The sequence below is a fragment of the Macrotis lagotis genome, chromosome 7 (genome assembly GCF_037893015.1).
Source record: "Macrotis lagotis isolate mMagLag1 chromosome 7, bilby.v1.9.chrom.fasta, whole genome shotgun sequence".
Taxonomy (NCBI): Eukaryota; Metazoa; Chordata; class Mammalia; order Peramelemorphia; family Peramelidae; genus Macrotis; species Macrotis lagotis.
The window spans coordinates 173,809,221-173,829,464 of record NC_133664.1 but is presented as its reverse complement, the minus strand read 5'-3'; the positions used below and the strand labels follow the sequence as shown (position 1 = coordinate 173,829,464).

General features: G+C 36.7%; 1 protein-coding gene across 1 annotated transcript in view; it reads left to right on the top strand.

Annotated features, from left to right (window-relative positions):
- CAMK1D (calcium/calmodulin dependent protein kinase ID) overlaps positions 1-20,244 on the top strand; it is a 442,601-nt gene that overhangs the window by 276,412 nt on the left and 145,945 nt on the right. The window contains exon 3 of the mRNA XM_074194114.1: positions 19,693-19,767. Within this exon, the coding sequence (XP_074050215.1) occupies positions 19,693-19,767 (75 nt within the window). The remainder of the gene's footprint in view (positions 1-19,692; positions 19,768-20,244) is intronic.

Sequence of the window (20,244 nt, the reverse complement as noted above, 5' to 3'; positions counted from 1 at the left end):
TCTCTCTCTCTCTCTCTTCTTTTCCCCTCATCTCTCCTCTCTTTTTTTCTCTCCCTCCTCTTTTCCATTCCTTTTTCTCCTTTTCTCTCTCCCTCTCCTTTTCTCTCTTTCTCTTTCAGAGGGCACTAGGACTAGACCTTCCTTAAACTAGAAGGGTGTCAATCTCCTTTTTCAATTTTCCATGGTGACCTACCCAAAGCTTGATCATCTTGGCAAGAAGTATATGATATCCAGAGTCAGAAGATTTGAATTTGAAGCACAGCTTTGCAACCTATAGTCACAGATTACTGGATTTCTTGGGGTCAGAGTTTTTCCTTATTGCAAAATGGGCATAATTATATGTACTTTCCCTATCACACAGGACTCTTTTAGGACTTAGATGATATAATTCCAGTACTCTAGGTAACTTCAAAGACTCTGTAAGCCTAACTGATTCTTTCCCAATCAGTAAGCCTTGCATTGCCTGAGGAAAAGTGCACTGAGATCAGAAGCCCTAAATAAAACAATTCTTACAAAGGAATATATATTGTCTCATTTTATACTCAAAAAGATCAGTTTGATAAACAGTATTCCTAACCACATTTTACAGATTAAGAATTTGAGACTCAGTAAGGAGGAGGAAAGAAATAGGCATTTATTAAATCCCTACTATGTCCCAGAAGTCACCCTTGCTGTAGTAGGGTTCATCCATCTCTATTCCTCTTTGCCTTAGTATCAGTAACAAAGGAAAAGCTAGCTTAGGTGTACATATACTAGTCATGCTGGAATGTTATTTTGTGAATAGAACATTAGTGCTAAAGTCATAGGACCTGGGCTCTGATGCAACTTTCTTTGTGACCCCTGAGCAAGTCACTTAACTTTCCTGGGTCTCAGTTTCCTCATTTTTAAAATGAGGGAATTGAACTAAATGCCCTTGGAGGTCACTCCTAACTTCAGATCTATACTTATAATCATCCCATGGTCTTCAATCAGCATACCTTCAAGGAGTGCCAAAACCTAAGAGACTCCAAGGGAATATCATCACCACATTGCGACAGTGTCCTCTAAGTAGAACACTTTCCTGGCTTTTAGCTTTCTCTGTGTTGCAGAAATTGGTTTAGAAACAAAAAATGTGACTACAGTTTATTAATTTTGGTGACCGAAGAAAAATTGTTATTCTCAGTGGGGATGGGTGTGGAGGGATGGAATGGAGGGGGTGCCCATTCCCACTTTGCTACTGCTTTTTCTCAAAATACTTTTCACCGTAATTAATACCTTTACCATCTTTCCCCATGCCCTCAGAATGACAACTGGTATTTCCAGTATGTTCCCTCTATTAAGGAGTTAGGTTAATTGCCCTAGGCTCTCAAAAGAATGGCCTTTTCTCTCCTGTTTTCTTACCCACAAATCCACTTACCCATCAAAATGTTAGAAACAATCAAAAAGATGCCCAAACTTAGCCAATCAAGGAGCAAAATTCTTTGCCCTTCACATTCAAGTTAAGCCCTATTGATTTTATCATTTTTTTTTTAGTTTTAGTTTTTTGGATTTTTTTGCAAGACAATGGGGTTAGTGCCTAAGGCCACACAGCTAGGTAATTGTTAAACTTCTGAGGCAGGATTTGAACTCAGGTACTCCTGACTACAGGGCGGGTGCTCTATTCACTGCACCATCTAGCGGCCCTTGATTTTATCTTTGAAATTTTTTTTTTGCAAGTTCCCTTTTCTTCAATTCCCCACAACTTTCACCTAGTTTTGTTTGGTTTTGGAGAATAACGAATAATAGATTTAGAGCTGGAATGGATTTCATCAAGTCTAATGTCATCTAGTCTAATCTCATCTTACAAATGAAGAAACTGAGCCTCAGAGGGGTAAAGTGACTTGCCTGAGGTCAGGCAGATGGCTATTATTTGAGGCATATTTGAATCCAGGTTATCTGAAGCTAAACCTGATGTCCCTTCCTTTCTCTAGGTTTCAAATATACATTTCAGATTCCAAGTCTAGTTTATATCCTCTTGATCTTAACTATAATAGCAATAGCTCACATGCACTTTATACTTGCAAAGAGATTTATAAAACATTGTCTCATTTTATACTCAAAAAGATTAGTTTGATAAGTAGTATTCCTAACCACATTTTACAGATTAAGAAATTGAGACTCAGTAAGGAAGAGGAAAAAAACAAGAATTTATTAAACCCCCACTATGTCCCAGGCACTGTAATAAGTGTCATACAATTATTATCACATTTAAATTTAAGTAATTTAGCTAGGGTCAACTAGAGTCTGAAGCTGAATTTGAAACCAAATCTTTCTGATTCCAAGTACAACATTCTACTGCTTCTTTTTTCCTTCTATCTTATACAATTCTGCCATATTCTTCTTTCTGACAATGAACCGTGTGAGAAAATGTCAATTATCTTTATTGAGCTTTAGTGTGTGCTGTGATATTTTGCATGAACAAAGTGTTTTAAGCAAAACAAGAGACTCTCATGTATGATAGAATTTATATAAGCTCCTTGAGGGGAGGAGCTGTCTGATTTTTGTCTTTATCTTCAGCTCTTAAACAAGTGCCTGGCATATGAAAGGTTGTTAATAAATGCTTGCTGATTTATCTGATTTTATAAAGCACTTTCATTGGGAACAGTGAAATTATTTTAAATATCGTCAAAACATTTCAATAGTCACCAAGGAGCTCCAGGATCACTAAGATCCCACCAAGTAACAATCATCAATATTTAGAACCATCCTTGGTTTTGCTAACACTCCAGTTTATCAACACAGACTATTCACCATATTTCTAATAATTTATTAATATTTGGTTTTGCTAACACTCCATTTTATCCATAGAGACTATTAACAATATTTCTTTTTTTTCTTTTTTTTTAAGTTTTTGCAAGGCAATGGGGTTAAGTGGTTTTCCCAAGGCCACACAGCTGGGTAATTATTAAGTGTCTGAGGCTGAATTTGAACTCAAGTACTCCTGACTCCAGGGCCAGTGCTCTATCCACTGCGCCACCTAGCGGCCCCAACAATATTTCTAATAATTTATAAATGCCACTGCAGCCCAACTCAGAAAATTTCACAAGACCTGGCCACTCTTAAACGAGTTATGTTCATAACATTCTGTTGTTAACAGTTCAGTTATGTCTGACTCTTCATGACCATGTTTGGGATTTTCCTTGGCAAAGGCTTTGAAGTAATTTGCCATTTTCTTCTCCAGTTCATTTTACAGAGGGGAAGCTGAGGCCAACACAGTTTAGTGACTTGCTTGGGGTCCCAGAGCTAGTTAGTATCTGAGGTCAGGTTTGACCTAGGACTTCAGGGCCAGTGCTCTATTTGCCATGCTAGCATTTGATGGAAGCTTCTAAAATGATAAAATTCAAATTGGAACATTCTAAACTTATGACCTATAAAACCATAGCCTGATTTGATCTTGTAGTATGCATTATGACATCCATCTTCAATTAACTTTTTTTTTGCAAGGCAAAACATGCTATTCTTTGTAATCATGTCTCTAATCCACATGCATGGAGACACTTGTTCCTACTTTCACAATAAGGAATAAGGAGTGGTTCTTATTAGACAGATTGATAGAAGTTATCTACATGTTTAATAGCCACAACTACTCGCAAACACCCTGAAGAATTTGTAGTAAGTATCTGGAAAAGTTTATGTCATTTGAAATATTTGATTTTCTGAAATCTGGTTCTGACCTGACTAAATAGAATTAGCCAGTAATATGCAAAATCTTCACCAGCACATCTTAGTTTTGGAGAAGATGAACCACTCTTTACAAAAATCAGAAGTTGAGAGTAGAAGTTCAGCTCCTTTCCCAAATTTGGAAATGGAGTGATAATAAAACAGGCCACAAAACAATTATTCCTTAATTCTTTTTCTCCCCTCTCTTTTTCCATTTTCTATTTTTCTTTTGCCATTTCTTTTCTCTCTATCGTGAACTGTTTCCCCCATTCATCTCCCTGCCCAGAGGTACAAAATTTGCTTACCTCCAGCACACATAGACAGTAGTGGTTATTTTCTGTTCTTTTCTCACTAATTTGAGACTCTAATGTGGCCTGAATCTCTGCCCCTGTGTGACGGCTAAGTACACTCTGCCCCAGACTTTCCAACTGAGCCTGCCAACTCAGGGTACCTATTAGGATGATGGTAATTTTAATTCAAAATTGTTTGGGATTTGATTGCTCAAATACAGAATGTGCTGTGCTAACCTCAGCGTGGGAAAGGGGCATCTGCCCAGAACTTGAGTAGTGTGGGGTGAAGGGAGGAGGCGCAGGGAGAGGCAGTAAGTTTTTTTCTTAGAATTTGTTGTATTGTTTTTTTGTTTGTTTAGTTAGCATAGAACTATGCATTTTCCAATCTTTCCCTTCCATTCTTCCCCTAATAAAATAGGATCAGAGCTAAGGAGTCTAAGAGAGGTTGCCTACCCTCTGGTCTGGTTTCATCAGAGAATGAGACTTGTAATAAAATATGAAATAAGTGAATATGGCTAAGGGGCAAATCTTTAGGAGATCATAAAGCAATATATCCTGGGTTCCTACGTGGTGTACCCATGGTGAAACCAGAGAGAAATTTTCAAAGGGTTTTTACTTCAAAGGTATTCTCTGTTCTGGAGCCAGAGAAGATAATAAACTCTGCAATGAGAATTAATTTCTCTCCCAGGGCAGTAAAAGACTTTCAAACATTTTGAGGCTAAAAGGTACCTCAAAAGGTCTTTCATTCTCCTAGTGTTGAGCTCATTTTGAATTTGTTGCTCTTCCTGATTTCAACTCCACAAAATAAGATATCCCTTTCAAATTAAGTTCTCACTTCTAACCTCACCACCATGCAACCTTATTCCAAGTTTTGGTTGATACTATCTCTTTCAGTCTCCTCTCTCTTCTGATTGGAAGGCTGAAATGTGGAGTACCAAACTCCTCCCAATGCCTTCTTTTACAAAGGGCAGAAACTGAATTTTTAGTTAGCTCTGCTTTGTATCTGGGGAATCTACATGGCAGAGTGGATAAAGTGCCCAGATTGAAATCAAGAAGACATCTTACCAAGTTTAAAATCTGACTCCAGATACTTAATAATTGTATTACCCTGAAAAATTCACTTAACCCTTTTGTGCCTCAGTTTCTTCATCTGTAAAAAATGAGTTAGAGAAGGAAATGGCAAACCACTCATGTAGCTTTGCCAAGAAAATTTCAAATGGGTTTTGAAGAGTAGGACATGACTGAAGAATAACAACAGTATTTTGCATACTCTGCTCTGCCTGTTTTCAGCCCCAGAGAATTAGATTGCCCAAGCTGTTGTATGCTCTGCTTCTCCCCCCCGCAACCCAGTCTATCTTCCTTCTTTTGTGTGATGTTTAGTGCTTAGCACAGTGCCTTGGAGGCAGAGAGTAGGTGCTTTATAAATGTTCATCCCATTGGATTAAGACTAGATTATTCCAGATACTGAATTGCCTATAAAAATAGAAGGGGGGGGGAGATCCTAGAGTAGAAAACTACGATTTCCCTTAGGAAAAGCATTCTAGTGTTTCATAAATCTAATGAGAAATTCTGGGAATGACATAATAGGTGGAATGGAGTGAGGAGGCAACAACAACAACAAAGCACGGCTATTGTTTTTTTATTAACTTGAAGTCAGTCATATGATTCATAATGATAATGATGATAGTTTGCATCTTCTATGGTACTTTCTGCACAACAACTCATGAGATAGATATGCAAGGTGATACTGTAGATAGAGTACTAAGATGGAAGACTGATACACTTGGCTTCAAATTCAGCCTTTTTGCAGTTAACCTGCAAATTACTAGCTGCATTACCTTGGGTTAGTCACTTAACCTGTTTGCCTTAGGTCCCTCAACTGCAAAATGTGGTATCAGTACCTGCATCCCAGGGTTGTTGGGAAGCTAAATGAGCTAGTATTTGTAAAATGCTTGGTGCAGTGCTGGTAGGTACTATAGAAACTTATTCCCTTCCCTTATTATCCCCATTTTGCAGATAAGGAAACTGATAAGTGACTTACCAGAACTCAGTACTAGTTCATGTGCTCTCCAAAACAATACTCATTCCATGATGCCCAGACTGTAACCCTAACTTCCACCTCACCCCACTTCCAGCTGTACTAGGTAGCCCTTTAACCAGAATGCCCTCTTTACCTGTGACTCATGTTTCTTACTTCATTTAACTAGATTGCTTCCCCCCCATCTTGACATGTATTTATTAAGAACCTTAAGTATGAAATGTACTTCTATTCCCACTCTTCCTCCCCTTTAAAAATAATTACTACAGTACAATCAGGCAGTAATTGCTGGATGTGGGTAGGGCTAGATGACCGATAAACCTCTTACAACTTTAACATTCATTCTGTGATTCTATGAATCAGATAGTTGAATGATTTTTTGGCCATCTTCCTCCATTGTTTTGTACTTAGAATTCTATTTTCCACCTCAAATGAAACAAATATATTAATAGAAAAGAATTCTTTATATCTGGATCTTTATAATAATTGTTGTATCATGGAAAGTAGAATTATACATTCAATACTCTCTGTCTCTCCATATATATATATTTATTTGTATACACACACACACACACACACACACACACACACACACACATATATGTATTGACATCTACCTGAATTTTAGGAGAGCATCAAATAACATCATAATAAAGGAACTAATTATCAGTGCTGATTTTTCATATCAATTGGCTGTTTATGTATAATCATACAACTGACTTATTAGAGCAAATATAATACTAAATTTGAAGAATAAAAATGAGATCAGCCATAGCTATTTAAAAAATCCATCAATACAGAAAATTGAAAAGTGGATAAAAGAAAATATACAGGCTCAGACTATTACCATATCCTAAGAAAGCTCATAGCATTACAGATTTAGAGGCTGCAAATTCAACCTACTAATTTTATAAAGGAGATAAAGTGGCTTACCCATGATCACACAGTTTAAGAGAGTATTTGAACCCAGTGACTTTCCTCTATGCCATGCTGTTTCTCCAGTGTAAATCATTCATCACAAAGAGGAGACCAGAGGAGTCTCATTGATTTTGAGGGTTTCAAAGATTCATTCTTTTTTTTTAAATTTATGAAATAAGACAAATATTTCTATAACAGTACAATAAAAAGATGATTCTATATGAAACTGCAAATCTGTTATCTATAACTTTGATATGCCTTTCAAATGTACATCAAAATTATCATGTAAATTTCTTTCCCTCTTCCACCAATGTCTACCATTAGACACAGGTGGTGTACAATCATATATATATACACATGTGAAATTACTCTCTGCATAATTCTTTCTCTGAATGCAGATAGTGTCTTTCTTCATATGTCCTATGTAGTTAGTTTGGGTATTTATAATAGATAAAATAACTTATTTTATTTGCTGAAATCAAAGATCATTTCTTAAAATTTCTGAAAGATAGAAAGATGTCAGATAATCTGGAGAAGAAAGTAAAGATGCTATTATTATTGAAAAAAGAAAACAAATTGAGAAATATCAAATGATATGCCTGCTATCCAAATTTTTCAACATTTTTACTTTTCAACATTTTTAAAGAATAATTTATGTAGATATCAAGGGTATCTTGGATACCAGTATGAAAAAATAAACTTGTGTTATTACTTTCTATAGCTGACTACATCTATATAGTCACATAATTGACTATATTCTGATTGTTATAGACTATAAAAATGCATTTGATTCAGCAAAGCAAAAGATACTTACAAGCTTTCTGGGTGCAGTATTTCTCCCCAGTGATGTTTGAATCATACAGGTTTACTTGAAAGATTTGACCCTCCGATTATAAATTTCAAGTGAAGAGTAAAGAGATCTATGTCCACCAAAAGTGTTTATTCATATCATAGAGGATGTTCGGAGCAGAGTCCAAGTTACAAAGGGATTCACCAAAGATAATGATGAAATCTTCCAGATGTTCCAGTTTGTAGATAATGTTAGTTTTGCCTCATTGATTCCCTAGAAATTGCAAGTTCACTAAATGAGATGGAAAAAGCTAGATAGCTCAGTGGATAGATTGCTGGGTCTGGGTATCAGGAAGACCTGAATTAAAATTCATCCTCCTCAGAAATTTAGTAGTTGTTTCACCCTGGGCAAATCACTTAGCATTTTATTCCATTGGAAAAGGACATGGCAAACTACTTTAGTACCTTTGCCAAGAAAACCCTATCCAGGGTCAGAAAGTGTAGGACAGGACTAAACCACTGAATATGAACAACTAAAATTAGATACTGAATGGGATCTGGTAAAGTTTCCAACAAGAAAACCAATAACAATGTTTGTCCTTCATTTTTGAAGAAAACCATGATATCAGGGAGGTGATGCCATGACAAGCACATGAATTGAATTTGAGTGAGGGGGGTTCTGGGCTGTCACCAGCCTCACTTTCTCAATTCCAGAATCATCTGGGTCCAGTGGTCAGATATGAATCAGGACAACTGGAGACAGCCCTACATGTGAGGCAATCAGGGTTAAGTGACTTGTCCAAGGTTACACAGCTAGTAAGTGGCAAATGTCTGAGGTCAGATTCAAATTCCCATCCTCCTGAATCCAAGATCAGTGATCCATCAATTGTGCCATCTAGCCACCCTAACAGGAAAACCAAGTGTATTAAGACTACTTTTTGTCCAGATGCTGGATGGAAGGCCCTTTTTACCAGATCAACATTACCTCTATATTTGATGGACACTTGTGGTTGAGAGTGAACTGGGCCAAGAATTGAATTGAGAAAGAGAAGAGAAGAGATGGATTATACTTGGAAATCTTGTGCATTCTCAGAACACAAGTTTTCCCCCAGAAAAAAAGTCTTTCTTGTTCAACACTAAAACATTTTTTTCTGGTGTTAATATATGATTGTGAAGTCTAGAGTTCTATACTCCCCAAAGAACTGAGATTACAAATCACGCAAATAGCCATAACATCTCAAGTAGATTCAGTTACTATTAGATCTGTATCCAGATTCAGATTTGACCCACACTTTTTGTGCTACTGTAACTAAAGTAGCTCTCTTAACCTTATCTAGTGCTATACTAGCCATTATGTAGCACTATCTAATGAAAGAGAGGAAGGTATTAGATGCTGAGAAGTAGGAAAATTTTTCAGTGAAAATGACTACCTATTCTATTGAAATCTTGATATTTGATTAACAAATATACTCTAACCACCAAAGAACATCATTTGTATAATCAAGACTCCTATAAAATAGACTGTTATCCCACAGTTCTTAACACTTCCAACATGCTTCATTTCCTACTCTGATTTTTCCCCCTTTTCTTTCTATTCATTTCCATCTATAAAATGGGAATGATACAATATGCTGTCTAACCTCTTGTAGTGTATTATGAGAACCTTTAAAAGAAATAGTTTTCCTTGGGTGACAAGGTATAATTTTTTAAATCACATCAGCATTTATTATGATAGTAAATTGATGAAAGAAGTATAAACATGTTGTAACTATTCTTTATGAAAGAAAAAAAAAGATTTCACTTTTCTTTATTGTAGTTTGGTTGATTTAGATGAGAACATGGCATTTTTTTCACCTTTAATACTTCCCATTGATTGCAGTGCCATCTGCTGGTAAGAAGAAAGGTGATTAGAGACTGATGAGTTCCAAACATTCATGAAAACTCTTAATAAACTCAATATCTGGGAGGGATTTTATTGGTCATCTAGTCATATTCTTTCATTTATAAAATAAGGAAATTGAGGAATAAGTGGATAAGTAGATGTTGATGTTGCAAAAGACTGTCCTTGGCCCTCAACTCTTTACTATTTCCCTTGGCTGTCTCATTTATTCCCTTCACTCCAGTACTACCCCTGCAGGTAGATTCCAAATCTGTACTTTCAACTCAGTCTCATCCTGGGACTCTACAACCATATATTCAAATATCTGTTGAACATCATCTGCCCTTCGATGTCCCATTGGGACATCAAGCTTACTTTGTTTAAAACTAAGCAGGGGATGCTAGGTGGTGCAGTGGCTAGAGCACTGGACCTGGAGTCAGGAGTACCTGAGTTCAAATCTGGCCTCAGACAGTTAATAATTGCCTAGCTGTTTGGCCCTGGGCAAGCCACTTAACCCCATTTGCCTTACAAAAACCTAAAAACAAAACAAAAAAAACCCTAAACTTATCAACCTCTCTTATTTTGCAAATTTCCTGTTCCTGAGGATGACACCCTTCTCCTCAGAAGTAATTTTTGACTTCTTACTTATGTTCTATATCTAATCAGTAGCAAACTCAGTCTGACTTCATGATCTCTCTTGCATCTCTCCCTTCAACCCACAATAATATTATCTTAGCTGAGATATTTATTATTTCTTACTTATTTTGCAGCCTCCATCCCTCTCCTTGTCCCCAGTCCATCATTCATATAATTTATAGGGTATTCTTCCTAATACTGAATTTTGAGCCCCAGAATCAAATTTGATCCAACTGCTGTGTTTATTTTTAGTGTTCAGACCAATTTAAGGGATAAAGGATATTGAGAATGTATGGGCCTGGACAGAGGATCCTCTGAAGAAGGCAGAGTAAGTCAGTTAATGTGTGGGCCCTATCTACCTCACCAGCCATCTTGGTTTTGTCATTGATTCTCACTCCAAGACACAGATTATCCAACAATGTAATATTGAGAATTAGTCAAAGAGTACATGAAGGGTATGTGTATGATGAAACATGTTACCAAGATTAATTGTTCATGAGAAACAGCAAAGTGAGAAATAAAAAATGGGTATTCATATACTCCTAGTATTCAAGCAACGCTGGCAGAAAAGGAGGAAAAACTCCCAAAATTTAGGTAGAAAATCTATGAGAGTCAAGTGCATAATATATGTTATTTAGAAGGAGTATCCATGTGGAGTTTAATGTCCCCTTCTCTCCTTCAACTCTTATTGTAGAGCTCCCTCACCTCATACCTTAGACTTTTGCAATAACTTATTAATCTTCTAATCTAAACAGCTACCAAACTGATCTTCCTAAAACATGGGTCTAACCATAGCACCTCCATTCTTCCTAAAACACAGGTCTGACCATGCCATCTCCATTCTGAATAAACTCCATTAGCTCCCTGTTATGTCCAGAGTCAAATATAAATTCCTCTGATTGTTATTTAAAGTCTTACATAATCTGGCCCCTTCCTAGGTTCCCAGTCTTCTTACACAATATTCCCTTATCTCTCCCTCTTCTTATCTGCCTCCTGGATACCCTGACTTCCTTCAAATCTTAGCTAATATGCCTTCCTCTGAAAGAAACATTTCTCAAGACTACTTAATTCTGGTACCTTTTCTCTGTTTATGATTTCTAATTTATTTTGTCTATAGCTTGCTTTTACATAGTTGTTTTCATTTTCTTTCCCCCATTCACTTGTGAGATCCTTGAGGGAAAAGGCCACTTTTTGTCTTTCTTTTGTCTCTTAGAACAAAATAGATTTTTAATAAATCCTTGACTTATTATTAGAATGTTTATCTAGAACTGATTTTTTTTACTATGGTTCTTTATCATTTAAAAAATATGGATTAAAAAGGAAGAAACTAAGAAATAATAATTCAGTTTAGGTAGAAATTCTTCTTGTACAATTACTCCAGAGTATAGCCCCAAGTGGTTTGGCTACTGCTGGTCTATCATTCATAATAGATGAATGAGCATGTGCTTCTCTCTAAATCTTTTCCCACATGGAAAACTTTCATTCTTCATGACTCTGAAAATCTAATTTTGGAGTCTTTTGTGTTTTTAAATAAGACTGTATAGAATTCTGTGTATAAGCTAATGCAATTTTGCTATGAAGCAGGAAACCTCCATATGGTTCTACATTAGGTGTGAAATAGTGTTGTCAGGTGTCTTGTAGGTAGGGGATTGTTATTGAAATGATGAGAAAAGAGATTAGAGCAGAGACGGAAAAAGTGGGTAGAAGTTATAGAGAGAAGTATTTCTACTTAAGAGAAGGAGTTTATTATCTAGTTATTGGATGATTATTATTAATTATAATTTGTTATTCTAGTATAATCATTAATGACTACTAATAAATTATTAGTCTTATAAAAAATGGAATGGATTGCCTCAGAGAGTAGTGAGTTCTTTGTCTCATCAGGTCTTCAAATGAATATTGCAGTTAGAAGTCATGGCTTTTTTGGCTAATATTTGCACCAATGAACTCTTATGAGTCTATTTCTAATTCCACAATCCTATGATTTTATACTTGTCTTGTTGAATAGTCATTCATTAATTCAGTATTTAATAAGTAACTATATGCAAACATATGTGTCAGATTAAAAAAGTTTAGCCAGGATATAAGCTCCATCTTCACTGAGCCTAGAGTTTAATAAGGGCAGAAAGCACAAACACATATTACTATAATAGACAATATAACCTGCAAAGTGCATTAGAATGGGGAACACAAAGTGCTGTATGAAGTTTGGGGATAAGGGGTATGGCTGTCTTCATCCAGAATGGAATCATAAGTCCTAGAAGAGGTATGTAGGGTAGGGTGTTTAAGAATAGGTGTGGATTTAACAGGTAAAGAGAAAGAGAATGCTCCATACTCAGGGAACAATGGGAGAAAAATTGAGGAGGTGGGAGAGAAGGTAGTATATTCAAGGTATGTTCAAGTCTGTAAGGGCATTATAGACTAGTTTAGCAGCGATGTGGACTGATTGCAACTGAAGACAAATTGTGAAGGGCCTTGAATAACATAAAATGTTCCTTGAAGAAAATGGGAAATGGAACCACTGAAGACTTTTGAGCTGAGTAGGCAATGCAGAGAATTTCTGGATTGAAAGGAGAATGACCTGTGGGAAATGATGGTAGTCTTTCAGGTATGTGGTAATGAAAACCTGTGTGAGAGGGCCAGTAGACTGAAAGTATAACTGTGGTAGCCTCCCTAGTAGATGCTGTTTTTGGGGAATCTAATCTGTATTTCATTGTTGAACTAGGAAGAGGTTGGTGTATATCACATATTTAATTCACTAAATATTTATTATTCATATTATAGTATATGCTAGCTACTATGCAAAGAACTGAGTGTACAAAGATAAAAATGAAAATTCCTATTCTCAGAGAGTTTACTATAGGAAAGCTGACAGAACGGGTAGAGTACTGGACTTGGAGTCAGAAAAGTCTGAGGTGAAATCTTGCCTCAGACACTAACTGTGTAACTCTGGGCAAATATTAATACCTTTTTGAGCCTTATTTTCTTCATCTCTGAAATGGAGATGATAATAAAAGCACTTACCAGATAGGATTGCTTTGGATCAAATGAAATAACATTAATGATGATCACATTTTATTTGGAGGAAGATAAAGAGGGTAACAGATGAATAAATTAAAAAATATATATCAATCTTAGGGGAAAGGGAGGTACTACTGTTTAAGGAAAGCAAGAAAGGTCCATTGAGGTACTTGGTATGAGAGAAGGGAAAGGAGAATCCCAAGAAATGGAGGTGAAAAGAGAGGCATTCTAGGGACAATTTGTGCAAAGACGGAGAAGTTAGAATTGTAATGGAATGGTATGGGTGAAAATAGCACATAATCCAGTTTTACTAAAGCATAGTGTATATGAAAGAAAGTAAGAGGAAATGATTCTGGAGAGATCGATTAATCAGATTGTCAGAAAGTTTAAGTTCCAGATAGAGAACATAAATTTGTAGTAAATCCATTTGTCCTGTTTGCTTGATTTTCTGCATTCAATAGTGTGTGAGTTGGTATGAAGAAGGTGGATAGTAGAAATGTTTCAGAGTTGGGGTTTAGAAAGTCAGAAATTGGGGCAGCTAGATAGTGCAGTGGATAGAGCACTGGCCCTGGAGCCAGGAGAACCTGAGTTCAAATCTGACCTCAGACACATAATAATTATCTAGTTATGTGGCCTTGGGCCCCATTGTCTTGCAAAAAACCTAAAATGGGGCAGCTAGGTGGCACAGTGGATAAAACACCAGCCCTGGAGTCAGGAGTACCTGGGTTCAAATCCGATCTCAGACACTTAATAATGACCTAGCTGTGTGGCCTTGGGCAAGCCACTTAACCCCATTTGCCTTGGAAAAAAGCCTAAAAATAAAAAACCTAAAATAAAAAGAATAGAAAGTCAGAACTTATGACAGGACAATGGGGCAAAGGATTCAAAGGGTGGTTAATAGTATGGATGAACTGGAACATAGGTTCAAGACTGTGAGATGAAAGAAAAAGTAATGGAACATGGTGTTGAAGGACATTAGATTTTGGAGGGCGTTATGTGTCAATCAAATATAATGTCCTACACATGTGATCAAGACTGGTGATTCAATTCTCCCAAGTATAATCCTAAAACTTTTTAAAATCACTTAAATTCCCCCCCGGAAAGTTATCTCATTGGTGCTATGGTGTCCCTAAAGGTCTGATCTATGGTTCTGAGGGTTAAATACTCTTTTTACCCCAAATGAAGGGTGAACTTGAAGGGATTAGAGGAAAAAAATCTACTTGCAAACTGGTGTGGGAGAATTTTGGCTCACTGTTTACTGGTTAGGAAAAATTGAGGAATGCATGGACGGCATTCCCTTCCATTTTGCTCCACATCAACTCCTATGAGCAAGTCAGCTAACTAAAACCAAGTGGTAGGAATACGACATCTCTTTTCCCTGGTTTGACATCATGGTTTCTTAGTACCTTCATTCCCTTAAATGATATCCTAGTCTGACTAGAATCCCATATTTTAAATATGACTTATTATTAAATTGACTATTATTAGTATTAAATGTTGCTATTGAATCATTTTTAAGAGAAGTAATTCACTAATTTGTGTATCAAATCTCAGGAGAATATAACATTTTAATTGTCAAAAGGAGCCATTTGCCAAAATTCTGGAGAATTTTCTTAAATAATTCATGTGTTACTAGTAGGATGCTTATTTTGACAAAAAAAGAGATTGTTTCCCTATGCCCGTATAGAAAAAGGATTTAATGGTAATGACATTGAGAGGGACTCCAATCCTGATCTTTTACCTATTCTATAGACCTAGACTTTCTCCTTAGGGTTGTGTTTTTCAAACTGGGGAACATGACCCTCGAGAAGGGCCTGGGGGAGTTCTCCCCAAACATCTGGACACCAGATGGAGGTTAGTAAAACTGCTCCTCACTGTGACCCTGTCAACAGGATCAGGACTGCCCTTGTCTCTTTTGAGCCACCATCTGCTTCCCCAGCTACCACTCCCTCCTGAACAACTTGTCCTGATCTGCCTCTTCCTGATTAAACTGCATTTCCTTCCTTGACCCCATGTAGTCTACTCTCAGCCTGTAAACAAAGCAACAGTAAAGTGCTCATCTCTGTAAAGAAAAGGCATTTTTTTGCTCTCCTGAGCAACTTATCAATTCTATCATATTCTATCTTTTGCAGAGGGTCAGTTGAGAGAATTCAAAGACCCCTGGATTAGACTGAGCAGTGCACTGGATCCTGGAACTGTGGAAAGAATTGGTCTGGAGGGAGAGAGGATGCCTCATCTCAATAAAGCATCCGCTATTAAACTGTCTGTGATGCTAAGACATCTTCTCAATTGAAGGGCCTTTGGCATGTTGCTGGGCTTAGCATTTGGTGAAGACTTTATTTTTTTTTAATGATGTCATTTTCAAATGGATTCCTGGCCCTGGCAGAGGGTCTCTCCTTTTGGTTGAGTCAGTGACCACACAGGGAGTTCTCTGCATCAAAACAATCTGCTTTTTGCCTTTAGCCTTCTAGCTTTTCTTTCCTTCCCTCCCCATGCTTTTTCAGGGTAAGAGTTGAAGGTGATTTTAATTTTACAAGTTTAACAAACAGTAAACACCTATTTACATTCAAGGCTCAGTGCTTGTCCTTGTAATCATATGCTGAAGACACAGGCAGTGGCTAATTTTTTTTTGGGACCTGCTAGGCCTGGGCACTTTACCAACAAATTAAGATTAAATGCCATTTTCTGTCTTCTAAAGGTGCCCTTAGTGTCATAGTGATGGTTCCTTTCCTGTCATTTTTACAGAAATCAGATTTTTTGTCTTATTCAAAAAAAGTTCCTTTAGTAGGAACGCTTGTGTGGTGTGAATGAATGAAGAAACTTTGATTAAGAATGTACTATGGGTGGGGCAGCAAGGTGGCTAGAGCACTGACCCTGGAATCAGGAGTACCTGAGTTCAAATCCGGCCTCAGACACTTAAAAATTACCTAGTTGTGTGGCCTTGGGCAAGTCACTTAACCCCGTTGCCTTGTTAAAAAAAACCTTAAAAAAAGAATGCATTATGGGCTTTGAAAAAAGGGAGATAGTACTTGCTCTGGAGGCCTAAAGGTAGAGAGAGCAGCAGAGCAATTGTTAGGGCCAAGAAGTAATTAGAGTATATCAGTGGGTAAGACTTGGAGCACCTTAGGTTGAAGTGATAGGAAAAATGGTTCTCTATCTCAACAACCTTGGGCCAAGTGAAGGAGGAGAGCAAAAAATGGTTTCCTCCTTTCTCTGGAGGAGGTAAGTCTTCCTGCTTTCAGACATTTCATAATTGGTTTGATTCATAGAGTTGTAGCAGGATGAGTGTCCAGACCTTTGCTCTCTGCACATATTTGACATCCCTTCCCTCTTTGCTTTACAAATGGTTCACTAAAAAGATCTATATCCATGAAATCTTTTTTCTCTTTTGCAGCAATTTCAAATTTTCCTTCTACAACTCAGTGTATGATAGTATCACCATGCTAGAATATCCCGCTCATCCAATGCTTCCAGCTCTAGCTCACTTCACCTTCCTCCACCTTGACTTTTAAGACAGTAAAGCAAAACCTTGGGGGCAGTTAGATGGTTCCATGGGTAGAGTGCAGATAGATCTGGAGTCAGGAAGAGCTCAATTCAAATTCATACTCAGAAGTCTATTTGTTGTGTGTCCATGGGGAAGTCACTCGGCCCCTATTTGCTTCATTCCTCCTCTGTAAAATGGGGTACACACTGAAGATGAAAATGGCAAACTACTTCAGTATCTTTGCCATGGACTTTGTGTACGGAATCACATAGTGTAGGATCTGACTGAATAGCCCAAGAACAGCCAAAGCTCTCAACATGCTAGATTATAGCCGATTCATTCAATCATTCAAATATTTGACAACCAGACGCATTTATCTAGCATTTTTTCAGTTGAGAAAAGTGCTTTCTTTATGGCACCCCAAGGCTAAGAGCATTTGAATGACCTGCTCATGGCAACAAAAAAAATGCACACTTTGTAAATAGTCAGAGATATGCCAGTAAACATTTAGTAACTGACTCCAAAATTGTTATGCAGAATAAATTTTAAGTTTAATATAAATTATTAACATTCTTTCCATCACTTTAAAAGTTTAGAAATCAAAAAAGGTTATAATGTAAACCCAAATGTATAGTATTTTCTGATTTCTGAATTATTTGATAAGATACAAAAATAAGGACACAATTCTTGCCTTAAGGAGTTCAAAATTAAGTAGAAAGTGAAAGGATGTATGCAAAAAATACAAATACACTATGTATAAAAGGAGTGCAAATTGATATGAGAGCAGGAGAAAAGGTCACTTCTGACTAGTGTAATAAGTAACATCCAAGGAAGTCATAGAAGAAGCAGCTTTTGATCTAGGCCTTGAAGCATGGGAAAGTTCCACAATCAGAGATGGAGGAATGGAATCCAGATACAGGAAAAATTAGAAAGTTGTGAGAACAAGGATTCTTTGAGGCATAACTGGTTTAGTTTATTTGGAATATGAGTGATAAGGTATGTAATGGTGGCCATAAAGGTGGACAGGTAAGATGGAGCCAGATTGTGAAACACTTTCAATGGCATGCTAAGTAGTTTGACCTTTATTACACGGAGAATGGGGACTCTGGAGCCATCTTTTTTCTATCCGCTGATTCTTAGGACAAAGTAACACCTGTCAACATGGTGAATTTGCAACTGGTTCAATCAATCATTTGAATAATTGTTAGATTTGAACCACCATGAAGGTCTCAAGTGGAATGCCATTTGCTTAGTTTATACTTTTGTCCCATTAATCTTTATTTTGAATCACTTCAGTAAAATCTAGGAGATAGTTATATCAAATTTTCAGGTAACATGAGACTGGGATAATTTGAGGATATAATCAAGATTTGAAATGCTTCTGACAGGTTTGAAATCCCAGCCCTTTGGGCCAGGCCAAGTAATCTGAACCATAACAGGAATAAATATAATAAATATAAAATATAGACTAAAAGTCTTCTTTGCTCAAGTATACTACATGATGAAGAATAGCATCATGTTAAAAAGACCTGGGATTTTATTTTACCACGGACCCAGGATGAATTAACAGTATGATACAAGTTGTTAGAAACAATACAAACAAAAAAGACTCACTTAATATGAACTCAGATTAGTAGAAATATAAGCTCAGCAAGTCTTGAAGGCATTCATTTGCACCTTCCAAGACTGTCTGGAATCTCTGGCAGTCTCAAATTAACTAATATTTCCTAGTTTATTCACTGACTCATTTTGTTGGATCAATATAATGTTTTTGTGATATTACTGATATAATTCTTCCTCTGGTGTCTCACAGCAAGCCTTTTAAAATCAATCTGATGATGAATAAAATTGGCATTTTCTAGTAGATGCAGGGGAAATGTGAATTGAATGTAATTTCCACTGTTTCAGCTTATCAGCAAATTGTATTAGCTAGGAAAACTAGCAACAACACCCCCCCCCAATGCCACACATTTATTTCATCTTAATTCTTTTGGTTTCTGCTTGGTTACAGGGTAATTTATCAGGCCATATGATTTCAGAGGGGAAGAAGGAGCCAGGGAGTGGCTGCTCTCACATTTAGGAAAATTGCCTCCATTTCCCCTAATTAAATAATATAGTGTTCTTGCTGTTAAACAACAGCAGGCTTTAGTGAAGATGCACATCAGCTGAATGCATCTGAAACTGTGGAGTAGTAAAATCCCAAGGGAGAGGATTTTCCGTGAACAATTAATTAGCACACTAGCTAATGAAATGATTCTTTTCTGGAAAGCTCAAGCTTTAAACAAGCAGTAGAACTTAAGGTTCTGAGCTCAGATGGCTTTTAGAAGGGGATTTCTCTTCATCTGTAAGCCCCCTCATAAATTCTTCTCTGTCCTGTAGCCTGGCACAGTAATAGGTAACAGGGAACCTAAGAAGATACTTGATAGAGATGATGGATCACATAGTGACCCACCACAGAAAGTCAATGCTATAGGTCTCTTTTTCCTAGTCTGGCACTTGGTAGAATAGTTTGTTTTCTGCCTCATGTGATGCTATTGGATTGTGAATTTGGGTTTATGATGATCTTCCTTCCCCTATATCTCTCCCCCTTCCTGTTTCCAATACTCAAATATATCTGGGGTTGTTGAAATAAATTAGTACAATTCTGGGGGAAAGAATATATTTAAATGTGGGTGTGTATATAAATTTGCTCCATTTTACAGAATTAATAGATTAAAGGAATTTTTAAAACCCGTCATTTTACCAATGAGGAAACTGAAACAGAGATCAAAGACCTACTCAAAATTACACAAATTTTAAATGGCAAAGCCAGCATTCACATAAACATTGAACTGCTAACTGTATTCAAGGAAGGCACTCTTATTTGGGATTAGAATTTTTCCTTTAATTTGAAATTTTGTTCATTTAAAGCTAAATGACAGTTGCTCTAATCTTTTGTCTTTCTCTTTTTTATTTTTAGAATCAAACATGAAAATATCGTTGCTCTGGAAGATATTTACGAAAGTCCAAACCACTTATACTTGGTTATGCAGCTGTAAGTACAATATTCAATAACGCATTCATAGTGAAAAATAAAACCCCAAAACTTTGGGAGTGTCCCAATATTTTGATGAATCAATTCCTACAGAGTGGCTTCACTGAGGGCATGTTTATAGTTCCTTCATATTATTTAAGGCTTCTGTTCAATTTTATTTTATTTTAGAAAGAAAATAGAGGGTATTTCTACTCATTTTAAGGCTATTAGGAAGAAAGAAACAAGTGGAACTATCATTACCACATTTTATTCCATTTTTTCCATCTACTCTTTCTGAGTTGACTCCCATGTGAATAAATGGAGAAGTCACACTTATCCTGAGAAAGTAGCAATTGAAGTCAATCCATGGCTTTCCCATTACATACCCTAGTTTTACAGCTAGAATGGTAATATCAAGAAGTACGTAGAGGTAGAAGAATGAAAGAAAGACCTGGGAATTCAAGTACAAAATGAAGTATCTAGAAAAAGGATCAGGTT